The sequence below is a fragment of the Fulmarus glacialis genome, unplaced genomic scaffold (genome assembly GCF_000690835.1).
Source record: "Fulmarus glacialis isolate BGI_N327 unplaced genomic scaffold, ASM69083v1 scaffold2386, whole genome shotgun sequence".
NCBI classification, from domain to species: Eukaryota; Metazoa; Chordata; class Aves; order Procellariiformes; family Procellariidae; genus Fulmarus; species Fulmarus glacialis.
In genome coordinates, this window is record NW_009218525.1 from 1 (window position 1) to 13,077 (window position 13,077).

Genomic DNA, 13,077 nt, shown 5'->3' on the forward strand with positions numbered 1-13,077 from the left:
CATCAGCCCCGCTGCGGGCCCCAGCGCAGAGCCCGCTCCCCGGGAAGCCTGTCCCTTCAACCACCGCTGCGGGCCCCTCATGAAGTGCCGCAGGTTTGGGCATCTCCCCCTTCCAGCGGTAAAAGAGGCAGGAGACACTTCCATGCGGGGAGCTGGACTGAGAAAACCCGGGTTTGGTTTTGGTGAGCTCTCCGCTGCTGCATTTTGAGAGGCAATGGTTATGAAATTACGCAAATGAGCGTTGGGACAGGAGAGGTGTTGGGTAGAGCTCTTGCAGGTCCTGAGAGGCAAGAGGAAGCTCAGACAACAGGCAGGGTTTGTCCCACCCTGACCTCCTCACCCGCTTCTCCAGGAGCTTGGGGTAAGCAGAGCTGATTATAGCTGCTCACCTTCCCCTTGACAGGCTGGGGCCCCGAGTTCACCATGCTCCACGTTTTCCCAGAAGCAGCCTGCAGGCACTGTGGCCAGCTTTCCCCATGCTGTGAAATCAGACCATCTAACAAAGTTGTCAGAGGCTCTTCACAGTCCCCATTTCAGACTCTCAGTGCCTGGCTTTAGAAGCCCAAGTATCAGAAAAGACTTTGGAGTTGATCTTAAGGGAAATTCACTGAACTCCAACAAAATCCGTGCATGTTCATTTCTGCCATGAAGCACTTATACTGAACATCAGATACAATCAATCTTTCAGATTAGAGTTTAAGATAGCTTTAACTAATTTTAAATTGACCGGTGTTTAGCACAGGTATTCTGCAGACTTAGAGGTCAGTCTTGCCGTAGATTGTATTGCGTGGAGCATCACTAATGCAGGATAAACTATAAGTAGTACAGGAATAACAAGCTAAGAGCAGACCTGGTGCAATAAGAGATTATAGCAGATATTCCTCAAGTTTGTTAATTAGGTTTAGGAGCTGAATGGTTACAGCAGATCTGTCAAGTTCAGCTAAGGAAAGAGATGCCACTAAGGCATGTCACAAGGAAATACAGCAGCCTTTTAGCAAGTTTACCCTGTTTCCCCCTATTTCAGTATGCCAATCCCTATAGTTACCCTACCTGAAAGCTGTTACTGTATGTGGTTTTGGGTTGTGTGCCCTGGGGTAAGCAGCCTTATTCTTGCAGGGACACCAAGAAGTTCTCTTCCATTGACCCAGATCATTGATCAAGCTTGTCAAGAGGCAGAAGTTTACAAGGATGCTGGAGTTGTAAGTTTTGGGTTCCTTCTTCCTATGGCAGCATTTACATAAAGCTGCTTCTGCATAGCCAATATTTTAAATTGAGTCTATAATTCATCAAAAGCATCTTAAACCACACGGCTTAGGAAGATGTTTAAATCCACATCTTTTATTTCAACATAGTAAGTAGGCCTTCTAGATTACAAAACCTAAAATAAGTATCACATGCACCCAAAACAATTGAAAAAACTTAGATTCAAATTGTGCGATTCAAGTTGCTTAAGTTGGATTACCATCAATTTCTAAGAATCAAGTCAATTTAAGGTAAAAAAAAAAAAAAAAAAAGGAAAGTTGACTGCAACACAGATGGTTGCTGGCATTCTAGGTATCTGGCTGTAGAATGCTTCATCATCCAGTCTGACAAGCCACTGTATTTTTAGCTCTGTACAACACTCTGGTTTCAGAAGTCATAGAATGCCGTGTGCACAGCTGAGGCACTGCATACATACCTCAGTCACTCGTAGGCTGCATGATCGCCCCACATTTGTGTTTGTGCCAAAACAGCACAGATTATTCAGGGACTGAAAAAAAAAAAAAAGAAGCTTAGGCCCTTCTATCCTAGCCCCCTGGCAGGAAGCACGCCGGCTTTGCGCACCTAGAAGAGAAGGCCCAAAAGGCCAGTCTCAGCCAGAGGCAAGAAGATACATACCTCAGTCACTCGTAGGCTGCATGATCGCCCCACATTTGTGTTTGTGCCAAAACAGCACAGATTATTCAGGGACTGAAAAAAAAAAAAAAGAAGCTTAGGCCCTTCTATCCTAGCCCCCTGGCAGGAAGCACGCCGGCTTTGCGCACCTAGAAGAGAAGGCCCAAAAGGCCAGTCTCAGCCAGAGGCAAGAAGAGGCAGGTACTACTGACTGAATTGCTGTTGGACCTAAAGTGGTGTCGTAATTTTCATAGGTCAGTAGATTTTAACAGGGTGTATGTCCTTTTGAAAGGTCAGATATGTTTTAAACATTGCATTGCACCTTGTCTTTGGGTGTTGATGTGCTTTTTCTTTGACCTGCTAACAGTATTATGCACATTTTCTGACATGGTAAAGTGGTGTCCTAATGTCTGAGGTTTGAAATGTCTTGAATAAGTAGTCACTGCTCTGAGCTGCTGTTTTCTGCAAAACTTTACTAACAAGCCTGTTGAAACCTTTTTAATGGCATAAATTAGAGTGATGCTTTACAGACTGAACAAAATTGAATATAAGAGGTTAGTCTGAATTATAGAAGACCAAGGTCAAAATGCAAGACAAGTCACATGAAGCAGGTTATGGGCAGAGCACTAATAAGGCTAAATTAGGAAAGAATCCCAAGAACATAATTGTTTGAAAGGATAAACAGCAGTGCAGAAGAATGATGTTTGCATAGGCAGGCTTCAGTGCCTATGAACCAGATGAGCATGCGCAAGATGTCCACCCAGTTAGAATAATCTCTAACTGCAAGTTGTACAGAATGAGTAAGTTTTCTTCCTTTTCACGCCTGTTGAAAGAGCAGGTGTGCAATAGCACTGTATTCTGTACTGTGACTTTATATTTTGTCTTTACAGTTACAGTATCAACATGAGGTATAATGTGATTTGATCTACATCAGAAGAGTGGCAAGTACTAGTCTCTGTCTTCCTGTTAGAGGAAGTGGTTACACAAGTGATCTGTAACTCTTAAAGCCATTGCCCCACATTCCAGTGCTTGTTTACCTGTTTCCCTTACATACTAATTACACATTGAAACCTTTAGCAGCAGGGAGAAAACACCAAGTATGCCTAAAGGTGAGGGAGGGTACAGAAGCAGTTACTTTCACTGCTGACATGCACAAAGCTGGAACAGTTTTAAGACAAGCTTTAAAATCAGTACTAACACAAAATTTTAATTTGGGTTTTATACTTTATTGTCTTTTCACAGTTGTAATAAATTCTGCTATTCCAGGTCTAACTGGTTTAGCTTTTCTCTTACTGTATTGCAGTCTCTGAACTTGAATATATTTTTAAACCTACCTTTCAGATGGGCAGATAAAGTGAATGCAGTCATTTCTCTACACATTTGGACAAAATCAGGGCTTAAAGTTATGCTTAGGCTATTTCCTGTAGAAGTCACAAGAACATCAGTATACATTCCACACCAGTCTTCATTCTAAAGGTCTGTACACAATAGTGTTACAGCAATATGACAAACAAATCCTTTATTAATGCCATAAAGGTCAGAGATAATCAGGAGAGCTTCCATAAATATCAGTATGATTGCCTAACACTTTCTGCAATTCACTTATTTAGTTTTTCCTGGTACTTTAAGAGAAATGCAAGTTTTCATGATAGATACTTCAGGAGCTTCCTGGCTTTTGCACAGAGATCACCACTCTTCCAACCTAGCTATCCTGCTTCTGTAATGGGAATATATTTGGGTTTCCCCCTCAGTACTCCAAGCGAGCTGTTAAGCTGCCTGTTTTTCTTGTGGAAGAAGAGCAAGAAACTTAAAGGGTTTTTTCCACTGATGTTTCTACTGACAGTATTACCAAATGCTGCCTACAGTAGCCTTTAAGAAGATATGTAACCATCTTGCTGCTACTAGACATTTACATATTGTCTCAACTTGCTTGAATTGGTGTTAACATTTAAAAATAAAGTATATGGTCTTGCTCACTCAATATGCATTGCACTTGGAAGTAAATCCTAGTATATTCAGAAAAAGGTCTGGCACATTAGCAGCTTAACATTATAAATATGAAAGATTTGTGATATTAGAGCACAGTAATGAAAACAAGTGAGTGCTCAGTTAGGAAGCCATCTGTGCTCAAAATGTATATGCTTTGTACTTGTGTGTTGCTAAATGATGAAATTAAAAAACAGCATGCTATGAGACATTACAGTCTCTCCAGTTTGTATCTGCTTTTGTTTAAGAAAAATGCAAAATATATATTCAAGTTAACTTTTATTCATTCCGATCAGCCTGGGTGATGCTTACTTTGTAGCCAGAAGATAGAGCACCAGTTCCCTCTAATTTCATTGATATAGATCACTTTACTACTAGTTGCTGTTATCTAGCTGTAGCTACTTGAGTAGCTGACATTAAAGACAGTTAGAGATACATAAGTAAAACTATTTCTTTAAAAAAAAAATTCCAAAATTACAAAGCTTTATTGAGTTGCAAATATTATGGTGCTTCTTACCACACAAAATTTTAGGTTTGCTTCTTTTACCAATACTGTGTCTGGAGATGGTTATTCTGATCCTCCTGACCCTTCTTTTGTCTCTGTACCTGGAAGGGTAGTTGCTAGTACATGTTTTACATTGATGTTTTTAAAAAATGAAAAGTTTCAAACCTATTACTCTTATAGCTACAATAACAGCTGGAATTCAAATTACTTTAATAACAATTGAGACAGAATAAACCAGTATTTCTGCATAGAAACACATAGGTAGTTATCACTTGGATTACAGATGTTAACACTTCAGATCTTAGCTGTATTACAGTAGAATAAAAAAAGCAGACAAACCTCCCCACAACTATCTCCTATGGTATATGCATGAGAACGTAAGATACCTACTTACCTATATTAAGGCAGTAATCTCTTGCTTTGGAGGTAGAGTTTTTAGAGGAACTGCTAGGAAGCTCTGCCTAGACACAGCAAATAAATGCTCTACAAAGGCACCTGATTTCCTTTATAAGGGGCACATGACTGTGGTGGGAAAGGCCGTAGTGTGCACCTGAGCCTCTATAATAATGGGTATAGTGCAAAAAACCCCTTTCTTCCTGTAGGAAAGAGTAGTTGTTTTAAGCTTGCTTAAGTAGTTGTTTTAAACCTTTCTGTTAGGGGAAATGTTGGGGTTAAAGTTGCTCAAGGTAAAAGTTACATTAGGTAGGTGCTGAGTTAAAGCTTGTATGATTGTTATACTTGTTGTGGTTTATAGTGTTGTGACTATTTTTGAGGCTTCTCTGCTGTGATATGCGTGCATGCAGCTGAAGTGTTTTAAGAGGTCATTTCTGTAAGTAGAATAAAGCTAAGGAAATTATTTTTCTATATAATCAGGGAGCTATTTAAATGACCTATTTTCCAGTAGCTAACTGTGATACAAGAGGCACTTTGCACATATGTAGCACTGCAGAAGTCATTCAAAGTAAAAAGGAAATATATTTCTATTCAGTGGAAATGGAACACAAAAAGTATTCGCTAGAGTTTTATCTCATACTATCCAAATAAATTCTGCTTTGGAGGGTGTAATACAGTAGCTGTTTTCATAGACTTCTAAACTATAAGCTTAAGTTCCAAGAACTTTAATTTAGCATAACTGTTTTCTTTCCACCATTTTAATGAGCTGTCTGATAGTACTGAAGTCTGTTTTATATACATATCAATTCAGTAAACACAGAAATCTGTGGTGTTATATTTTTATATAAAATATGAAAGAAAGCTTTGAGTTAATGCATCTGTAATTCAGCTCTCTGTATTGCAGAACATATGTTGTTCTTTTTTACTTAAACAAAACATAATATGCAAAAGAACATAGTCTATCGGATGGTACCAAAAGAATAACACATTATTAAAGTAATACCAAAAATATTCACTGTAACTGTGGACCTTGAGGCCATAGGAAGAGACAACTGCTGAAAAGCAAATATAGTAAGTTTAAGGCAGAAGAGAGAAATGTTGGAATTCTCCCATATGCCTACATTTTGAACTAGAATTCAATCAGATACATTTAATGCACAGTAGTATGGCTAGGGTTTTTAATTAACTTTTAAATGAATTAATGTATGTCATGGAATAATTTGCTTTATGCAAATCCTGAGCTGTCAAAGTAGTAGCAACTCACAGAAAACTCAGTTTCACTGTGGAATTCCTGTGGAATTCTGCCAGCCTGTTCTCCTGCTTTTTTGGCTACTAGCATGGCTCTTCAGGAGCTGAGCATCTGAAGCCCCATTCCCAGGTGCCTTTCTTCCTGCATGTCCTATTGAGGTTGATTCTTGACTGCCTGAAAGCCTGGGGCTTCTGGCTTGCAGATACTAGCTCCTTGCCCTTATGATAAGCTTGGAGTTTCCCAGATATCCAGGTTTTGATGAAGTCTGCCAAGTAGAGCGTTCTTGAGCCAAGGGCTTCCAGCTTCTGTGGCCTCAAGGAATTAGCTGGTTTTGAGGATTCATTGCATTTTTTGTGTTTGTTTTCTTTTGTTAAAATATTATAGTTCTACGTTAATCCTTTTGCCACATACTGCTACTGAACAACTTTGCGTTCTTGTGTAGACTGACCTAGTGTATTTATGTGTACAGAGGGCAAAAGGCTAAGGGATTTCTCTTTCTGTTGGTACCACAAAGGATTCAGTAGTTGTGCCTGAGGTACAAGACCATTTGGTCAGTTCAGGTTTGTTGGAACAGTCCTGACCTCATTCCAGAGAAACCGACTAGAAGTTGGTGATTTTTTTTCATTTCTGAAAATGCTGTGGGTTTTCTGAGGACTGGTTGTCATCTTTGTCATATGGCTACCTCCCATCAGAGGTAGAGAAGTGCGGATGTTAAATTATGCATTGAATTGGACATAGAAACAAAATCAAGGACAGATGCTTTGGTTAGTTGTCATCTCTGGTATTCCTTTGGTTAGTTGAGGTTTTCTTGGACTGGAATTCTGTAATTAAATATGCTGATGAATGGCAGCAAATAGCGTGTAGGTCTAATGTTGGGTGCTCATAATATTAGATCACTTTTTCCATTAATAGGTTGTGTCCTTTTGTTTTTAGGGTAGCATGTATTTTGTGTATTTAAATACTCAGCTGTAAGTCATTTGGTAAAGACAGCTATACCCTGGTGCACTGAACGTATGTGGGTCGTGTGCTTAGACTGACCATATTGTTCCACTGGATTATTTTCATTCTCAGTTTTCCCCATCCTCCATGTTAGGTGTTCATTTATGATGTCTGTGGCTTAGCCTGTAATTCAGCCATTAAATGCTGACTGCATTTTATATACTGTCTTATCTTTTACTGCCAAAAGGGCTTCTACACTACAACAAAGATTAAAGAAGCGTTACATATGAAAGTTTTTAAAAAAGGAAACCTTTTTTTCCCCTTCCTGATTCTCTACGTTATTATTAACCAAACTTCTTTGTTTAATCTCTAGTTGTATTTCGGTTTTTTTCCCCCAAATGTTCTTCTTTCTATTGGGTTTCAGTTACAATATCTTTGAAATGTAAAGCTCTCATTTTAAAGGATTAAGTTGTGTGATAAAACTCCAGAGAAAGCTGAATTTATTTTCTATATATACAATTAATTTGTCTATTAAACTTTTTGTATTTTTAGATTGAAGAAGGTGAGAAATTTCTAGTTTCTTTAATATTCTCACTGCAAATGCAAAACATAGGCTTGAAATATGTTTCAAAGCTATACTTTTACTCTTGTTATTAGTCCTTGACAAAATTATATATGATTTGCAGTTGTTGAAAACTTTCTGGCATATACTACACAATGATTGGAAAAGTACAAGGTACCAGATAATGTACAAAGATTTTCAATAAATCGCATAAATTATATCAGCAGAGTATTTAACCATCACTCCATTGTTTGCTAAGAGTATGTCCGTGTGGAGTGAGAGGCATAGTAGATAATAAATAGCAATATCTTCCTTCAAGTAATTCTGAATCTGGAATGGGAGAAATATCAATAGTTAATACTATGGTATTAGGCACACTGCAAATAGGCACAATAATAGTCAAACAAAAAATTCCTTTATTTATCCAAAATAACACTTATTTTCTGACATTAATTGAACTGAAAATTGCCTTGATTATCTCTAAATCCTCCATTATCCAAACACACTCAATATCCTATATTCCGCTTGGATAATTGAAGTTTGACTTTACACTATTTTTAATGAGGTATAAGATTTAACTCATTCGCCTATAGTTCACATTTTAGGATGGATCAAAGGAAACCAAATTGATGAATGTATAATTAAAATCACATTTATTTCTCTTCATGATTTCACTACAAATACCGTGCTGTTGATGAAAGCACTTTTATAAGTGGTTGTATGCATCAACACAATTTACTATGGGTAATCCTTCCTTTGAAGGAAAACCTTTAAACTCCTGTGTCTCTTAATACAAAACAGTGTAATGGTAAACTAGCCATGTTTTTTAAGTTCCTTTTTTTCCAGTTTAATCATATTTCTTTATAATAATCTCCACAGGATGGCTTGATAGTAGAAAACATGCATGATCTTCCTTACACGGTGTGTCCTGGGCCTGAAGTAACTGCAGCAATGACAGTCATTAGTGCTGCAGTGAGACAAACCTGCCCCCACCTCGCGCTGGGTGTCCAGATCCTGTGTGCTGCAAATCAACAGGCGATAGCAGTTGCTCTTGCTGCAGGTAATAGAAATGACTCATCAGTTATTACTGTTGTTTGCTATGGCATTTACTCTCTGCAAATTGTGCATTGTACTAACATAGATACCATGAAAAATGAGACATGAAAAGCTCACTGTACCCTGAAAAAGCAGAAATTAGATTTTGAGAAAGATGCCTGCTTGATTATAATAGATGATACTTGCTCACTGCTTCAGTAGGAGGCAGCTAAAAATCCCAAGGCCACTGCCGCAGCTTTCTAGGTGAAACCTGTCTAAATATAATGATTAGTTTAAACCTACTCATGTCTAAAAGCCACCTTTGGTGTAACTCTATTTACTTCAGTTAAATTATATTTGAGGATCAATTTAACCCACTGTGGTTAAGCATCCTGTTTCAGCATCTAATTATATGTTGTTGCTACTACTGTTATCCATTAAAACTAAGTTTTCATTGCCTTTTTTAATGAATGGATGGAATGAAGCTTTTTATATAATAACAAAAAATTGAGTGTACAGCTAAGTCAAACTACTTAAAATTAAATTGCATTTGGGGAAATTAAATATAAATTAATCTATCTTTATTGCATGAGTCCTAGACTTGCTAACCTTTCTGCTCCTACTACTTGCTGAATCAATTTTAGTTTTTCATATGTAACATTCCATGATTTAAAGATGGAGGCTGGTTTAATATGGAAGGCTTGTTCTTCCTAAATACTTCATAAATCGAGGGTTAATGCCTGTTTTTGCCCAAATTGCATATGTAATTACAGTAAGGTTGCACATTTCTGAATGTACAAATTTTATAAACAGGCAGAACTTTGTAAGAATGCAAAACTAAAAGATGATGGTGTTAATTGAAAACCATACTTCGGGTAAAATAACCTAGGCTAACTTATCTTCAGTGGCAGTTTTAATTATGTTGAATATGTTCTAAAAGTCTTAAATTCCTTTTTTCTTGGGGGAATTCTTGTTAGTAGATGTGTTTTGAACTCAAATTTGGTTTGAGTGCTTTAAAATCAGAAGCTGACACTTTCAAGGTATCTAGCTACTTGACAAACTGATAAAACCTAATTTTTATTGCTGCAGTAGAACCTATATGAAAATCTAAAATAAAAATACTAACAGAATCCAGTTTTAGTTTTTAGGGATTGTATGCATGTAAGATACTTGAGGTACATAGGCATTTGCAATAATATTTACACATCTTATTTTTAAAAGCAATAGTCAAACTGTTAGCGAGTTATGCATCCTTTTAGGAGCAAAATTGATCACTAAATAAGAGATATAGTGTGGGAACAAGGTATTTCTGTTACTTCTCAGCAATTATTAATGAAGGAGAGAATTCCTGGAGGGCTTGGGTTTTGCTCAGCTCTACTACTGTTCTGCACTATTTGCTCTGTAACTGGAGAACACCAGCTAGGAAACGCCTGTTTAATGCATTTCATTGCACTTCTCTAAAAATGATTGTCTCAAGTTCACTGAACAGGAAAGCAAAAATAAAAGAAAATCACTTTAAGCAAAGCCATAGTAAAGTGAGTGCTGCTTTGTAGGTAGCAAACCTTTGAGTAGTTTTTCAGTAGCAACTTAGTAGTGACTTTAATGTCAATACAATTTTAATAGGTGGCTATTAATAAAGCAAGCCCTGTATGCTTTCACTACAAAAAATACTTGCTGAAGGTGTTTTAGCTAAAAAGCATAGGTAGCATCTCCTGCTACTATGCAGTCATTTCATTTTCCCTGTGGAAACTTCTATCTTTGGTAGAAATAACCATTCTGAAGAGAACTGCACAGGGAAATCCTACGTGGTCTCTAGGTGAAGGTAATGATTTTATTTTGTAAAGGGGGGAAAAAAAGTCAGCAGGTTTACAATGTAACTAGAAGGAGCTCAACATCAGCAACACGTGGTTATGCTAATAAACATGTTGTGGGTAGCCAAATAGTAACAGATGAAATTACTGAATTGACAAGGTATTAGATAAATCTGACAGTAACAGTAATAAATCAGGTGATGAGGCATGTGAGAAGGTTGAGAATTTTTTTTCAATTTATTTTGGTTCTTTAGGAAACATTTATTTATGCAATTAGGCACCTGAAGGAAGGAATGCCAGCAAAAACGTGTTCATGCTGGGTGCTGCAGCACAGGTATGGGGCAGTGGTAGGAAAATAGTGGGGGATCTTGAGGAAAAAGGGAACCACTGTGTCTCCACTCTTTTGACAGAAACAAGCAGTTCTTCACGTTATCAAAAAACAACTACTGAGCCAAAACAGTTGTTGCCAACACCCTCCCAGCTCCAAAAGGTTATTGCAGACTGTGACACTAGTGCTGAATGCTTTGGTTCAGCGCACCGACAGGTCCACCGTGGGGGCTTGAAGGAGGCAGTTGCCCAGAGGCATCCATCCGGCAGGCCATGGCATCCTCCTGCCGTGGGCCTCGCTGCAGAGCCCGTGTTCCCCCTCCGTCTGCCCCACAAACCAGCGTCACTGCATCTCATCTTTTGCTTTGGCTTTTGAATTTAAAAGGTTTTGTTGAAAGCTGCCAGATTTCCCTCCGTTTTTAAGGGCAGATATGGCAATGTTAGTCCACTCAAAAACTAGTGTCATTATATACACAAATAGTGGGGGAGATTCATGTCACACCTTTCTTTAATATTAAAGTCCTCTGCTGCTCAATTTTTATACTCTTCTAATATAGGCATTTTAATTTAAAATACAGTAATGTCCCTAAGGAACTGTAGACCACAAAACATAGAGACGATACAGAATAGTACAGTTTGGTATTTATATTTTTGACTGGAAGCCATCTTAATCTCAGTACTTATTCTCAGAAAAACAACCCTTCTTAATAGTTCATTTTAATGACATCCTCCAAAGACTGTATTATCTTCCTTCTTTCCTAAAATGCTCTTTGTGGAGAAACAAGTCAGAATTTGTTTGCTAGGGTTACTTTCCAATTGGTTCATTATTAACAGGTGTACCATGTGTTTTTAGAGGTGTATAATTTCCTGTTTGTAGTTTCTGATTTAATTAACTACATCTGCTTGAGGTTGAAACAGAATGATGTATATAAGCGGTTCTATGAGCATTTGTAGAGGAGATAAAAATACAAATGCTCCCTTATTTATTTTTGTTTAGCAAATATTACTGGTTATCATTTCTCAGTGCTCAGGAATGTCCACAATATGTTCACTAAGTCTGGGGCAGATTTAGGCATAGTGTTTGGTTTTCCGTACTTATTTACCAGTGTGTCATGTTTCCTGAAGTTAACCATTGTGTTAATTTCATGTGTTCATGTTGTTTGTTGTTGATCTACTTCCAAATTATGTGACTTTTCCTTTATTGAAAGTTTGCTAATTATGAAGCACTATTCATATTAGAGGGGATTGTTGCATCTAAAGGAATTGCTCAGAAGCCCTCAGCTGCTATTTGTGTTTTTCCTTGTGTTAGTAAGGTGTTCTGCTTGGCTCTAATCTATCAGTGTAGGTCTTTCAGAGGAGATGCAGAGCCTTTATAGTACAGGCTGGTGATACTCCCTGTATTATTTTGCACATTCTGCATGCTCTCCATTACCAACATGTAGCAGTGATTGAGAAGAAATAAATAACTGGCCCATCACTGACCTATTGGAGACAAAGTTAATGGTGAGAAGAAGGATTTCAAGAAATATTGCCATTGTGGAATGTTGGCCTGGCCATCTGCTGATCTTCAAGGCATGAAATAGTCCCCATAGCTGTCTCTCTGTAGTGATGCATGTGAACACTTCTGATATTTCAGGTACCCCTCCTTGTTGTATCTTGAGTCTACGGGGTGAAAAACCTGGGCACGTGGGCCAGAGGCAAGTTACGCTCTTGTGTTCTGGCCAGAGCTTCAGTCTGGGTGCCTGGGAGCAAGGACTGTAGGGTCTACTGTAGAGTGCAACTTCCCTAAGGGCGAGCCTGTGTTACACTCGTGATGAATCAGGGCTCAGTTTTTAAGCTTATCTTCTCTCATCTCATAAACTTAGAATAGAATAGTTCAGTTGGAAGGGACTTAAAATAATCACCGAGTCCAACTGCTTCTCCACCTGAGTGTGAAACTACCTTTTTTCCTTTAAGGATCATGTTACTGAAATCCCATTTCTGAATTAGTCTTCATCAATGATAATGACACAGTTGGTAGCTGATTAAGTGAGGCTTCATCAGAAGATATCCCAGGTACCCACACATCTCCATTTATAAATACAGCTTTGCTGTCTGAGACCCTTCGTTTCCCTCACCCACCAGCAGAGAGATCCTCCATGGGAATTCACTTGCTACAGCCCATGATACTGTTTAAGGTGGGATAGAATTGGACAGAATTGTATACTGCTTTTTTGGTTTTCTTTTTAACTGCCACCATATTAATGCTGGGGGCAGGGGGAAGGCAGCTAAGCTGAGAACTGCAGCAGGGGTGTGCATGCCTTGGGAGCATCCACAGGTGCTGTGGAGCAAGGCAGTGAGCGCTGCGGACTCCGCTGGAGACGCTTCTCCCAGGCCTGCAATTCATGCTGAGCTT

At 38.4% G+C, this 13,077-nt stretch overlaps 1 protein-coding gene across 1 annotated transcript in view; it reads left to right on the forward strand.

The window, feature by feature from the left end:
* Positions 1-1,024: 1,024 nt before the first annotated feature.
* Positions 1,025-13,077, forward strand: part of LOC104078414 (uncharacterized protein F13E9.13, mitochondrial-like) — a gene marked incomplete at its 5' end in the record, with an annotated part of 24,443 nt that continues 12,390 nt past the window's right edge. Inside the window, 2 exons of the mRNA XM_009580054.1 lie at positions 1,025-1,199; positions 8,389-8,569. Of these exons, the coding sequence (XP_009578349.1) occupies positions 1,025-1,199; positions 8,389-8,569 (356 nt within the window). The remainder of the gene's footprint in view (positions 1,200-8,388; positions 8,570-13,077) is intronic.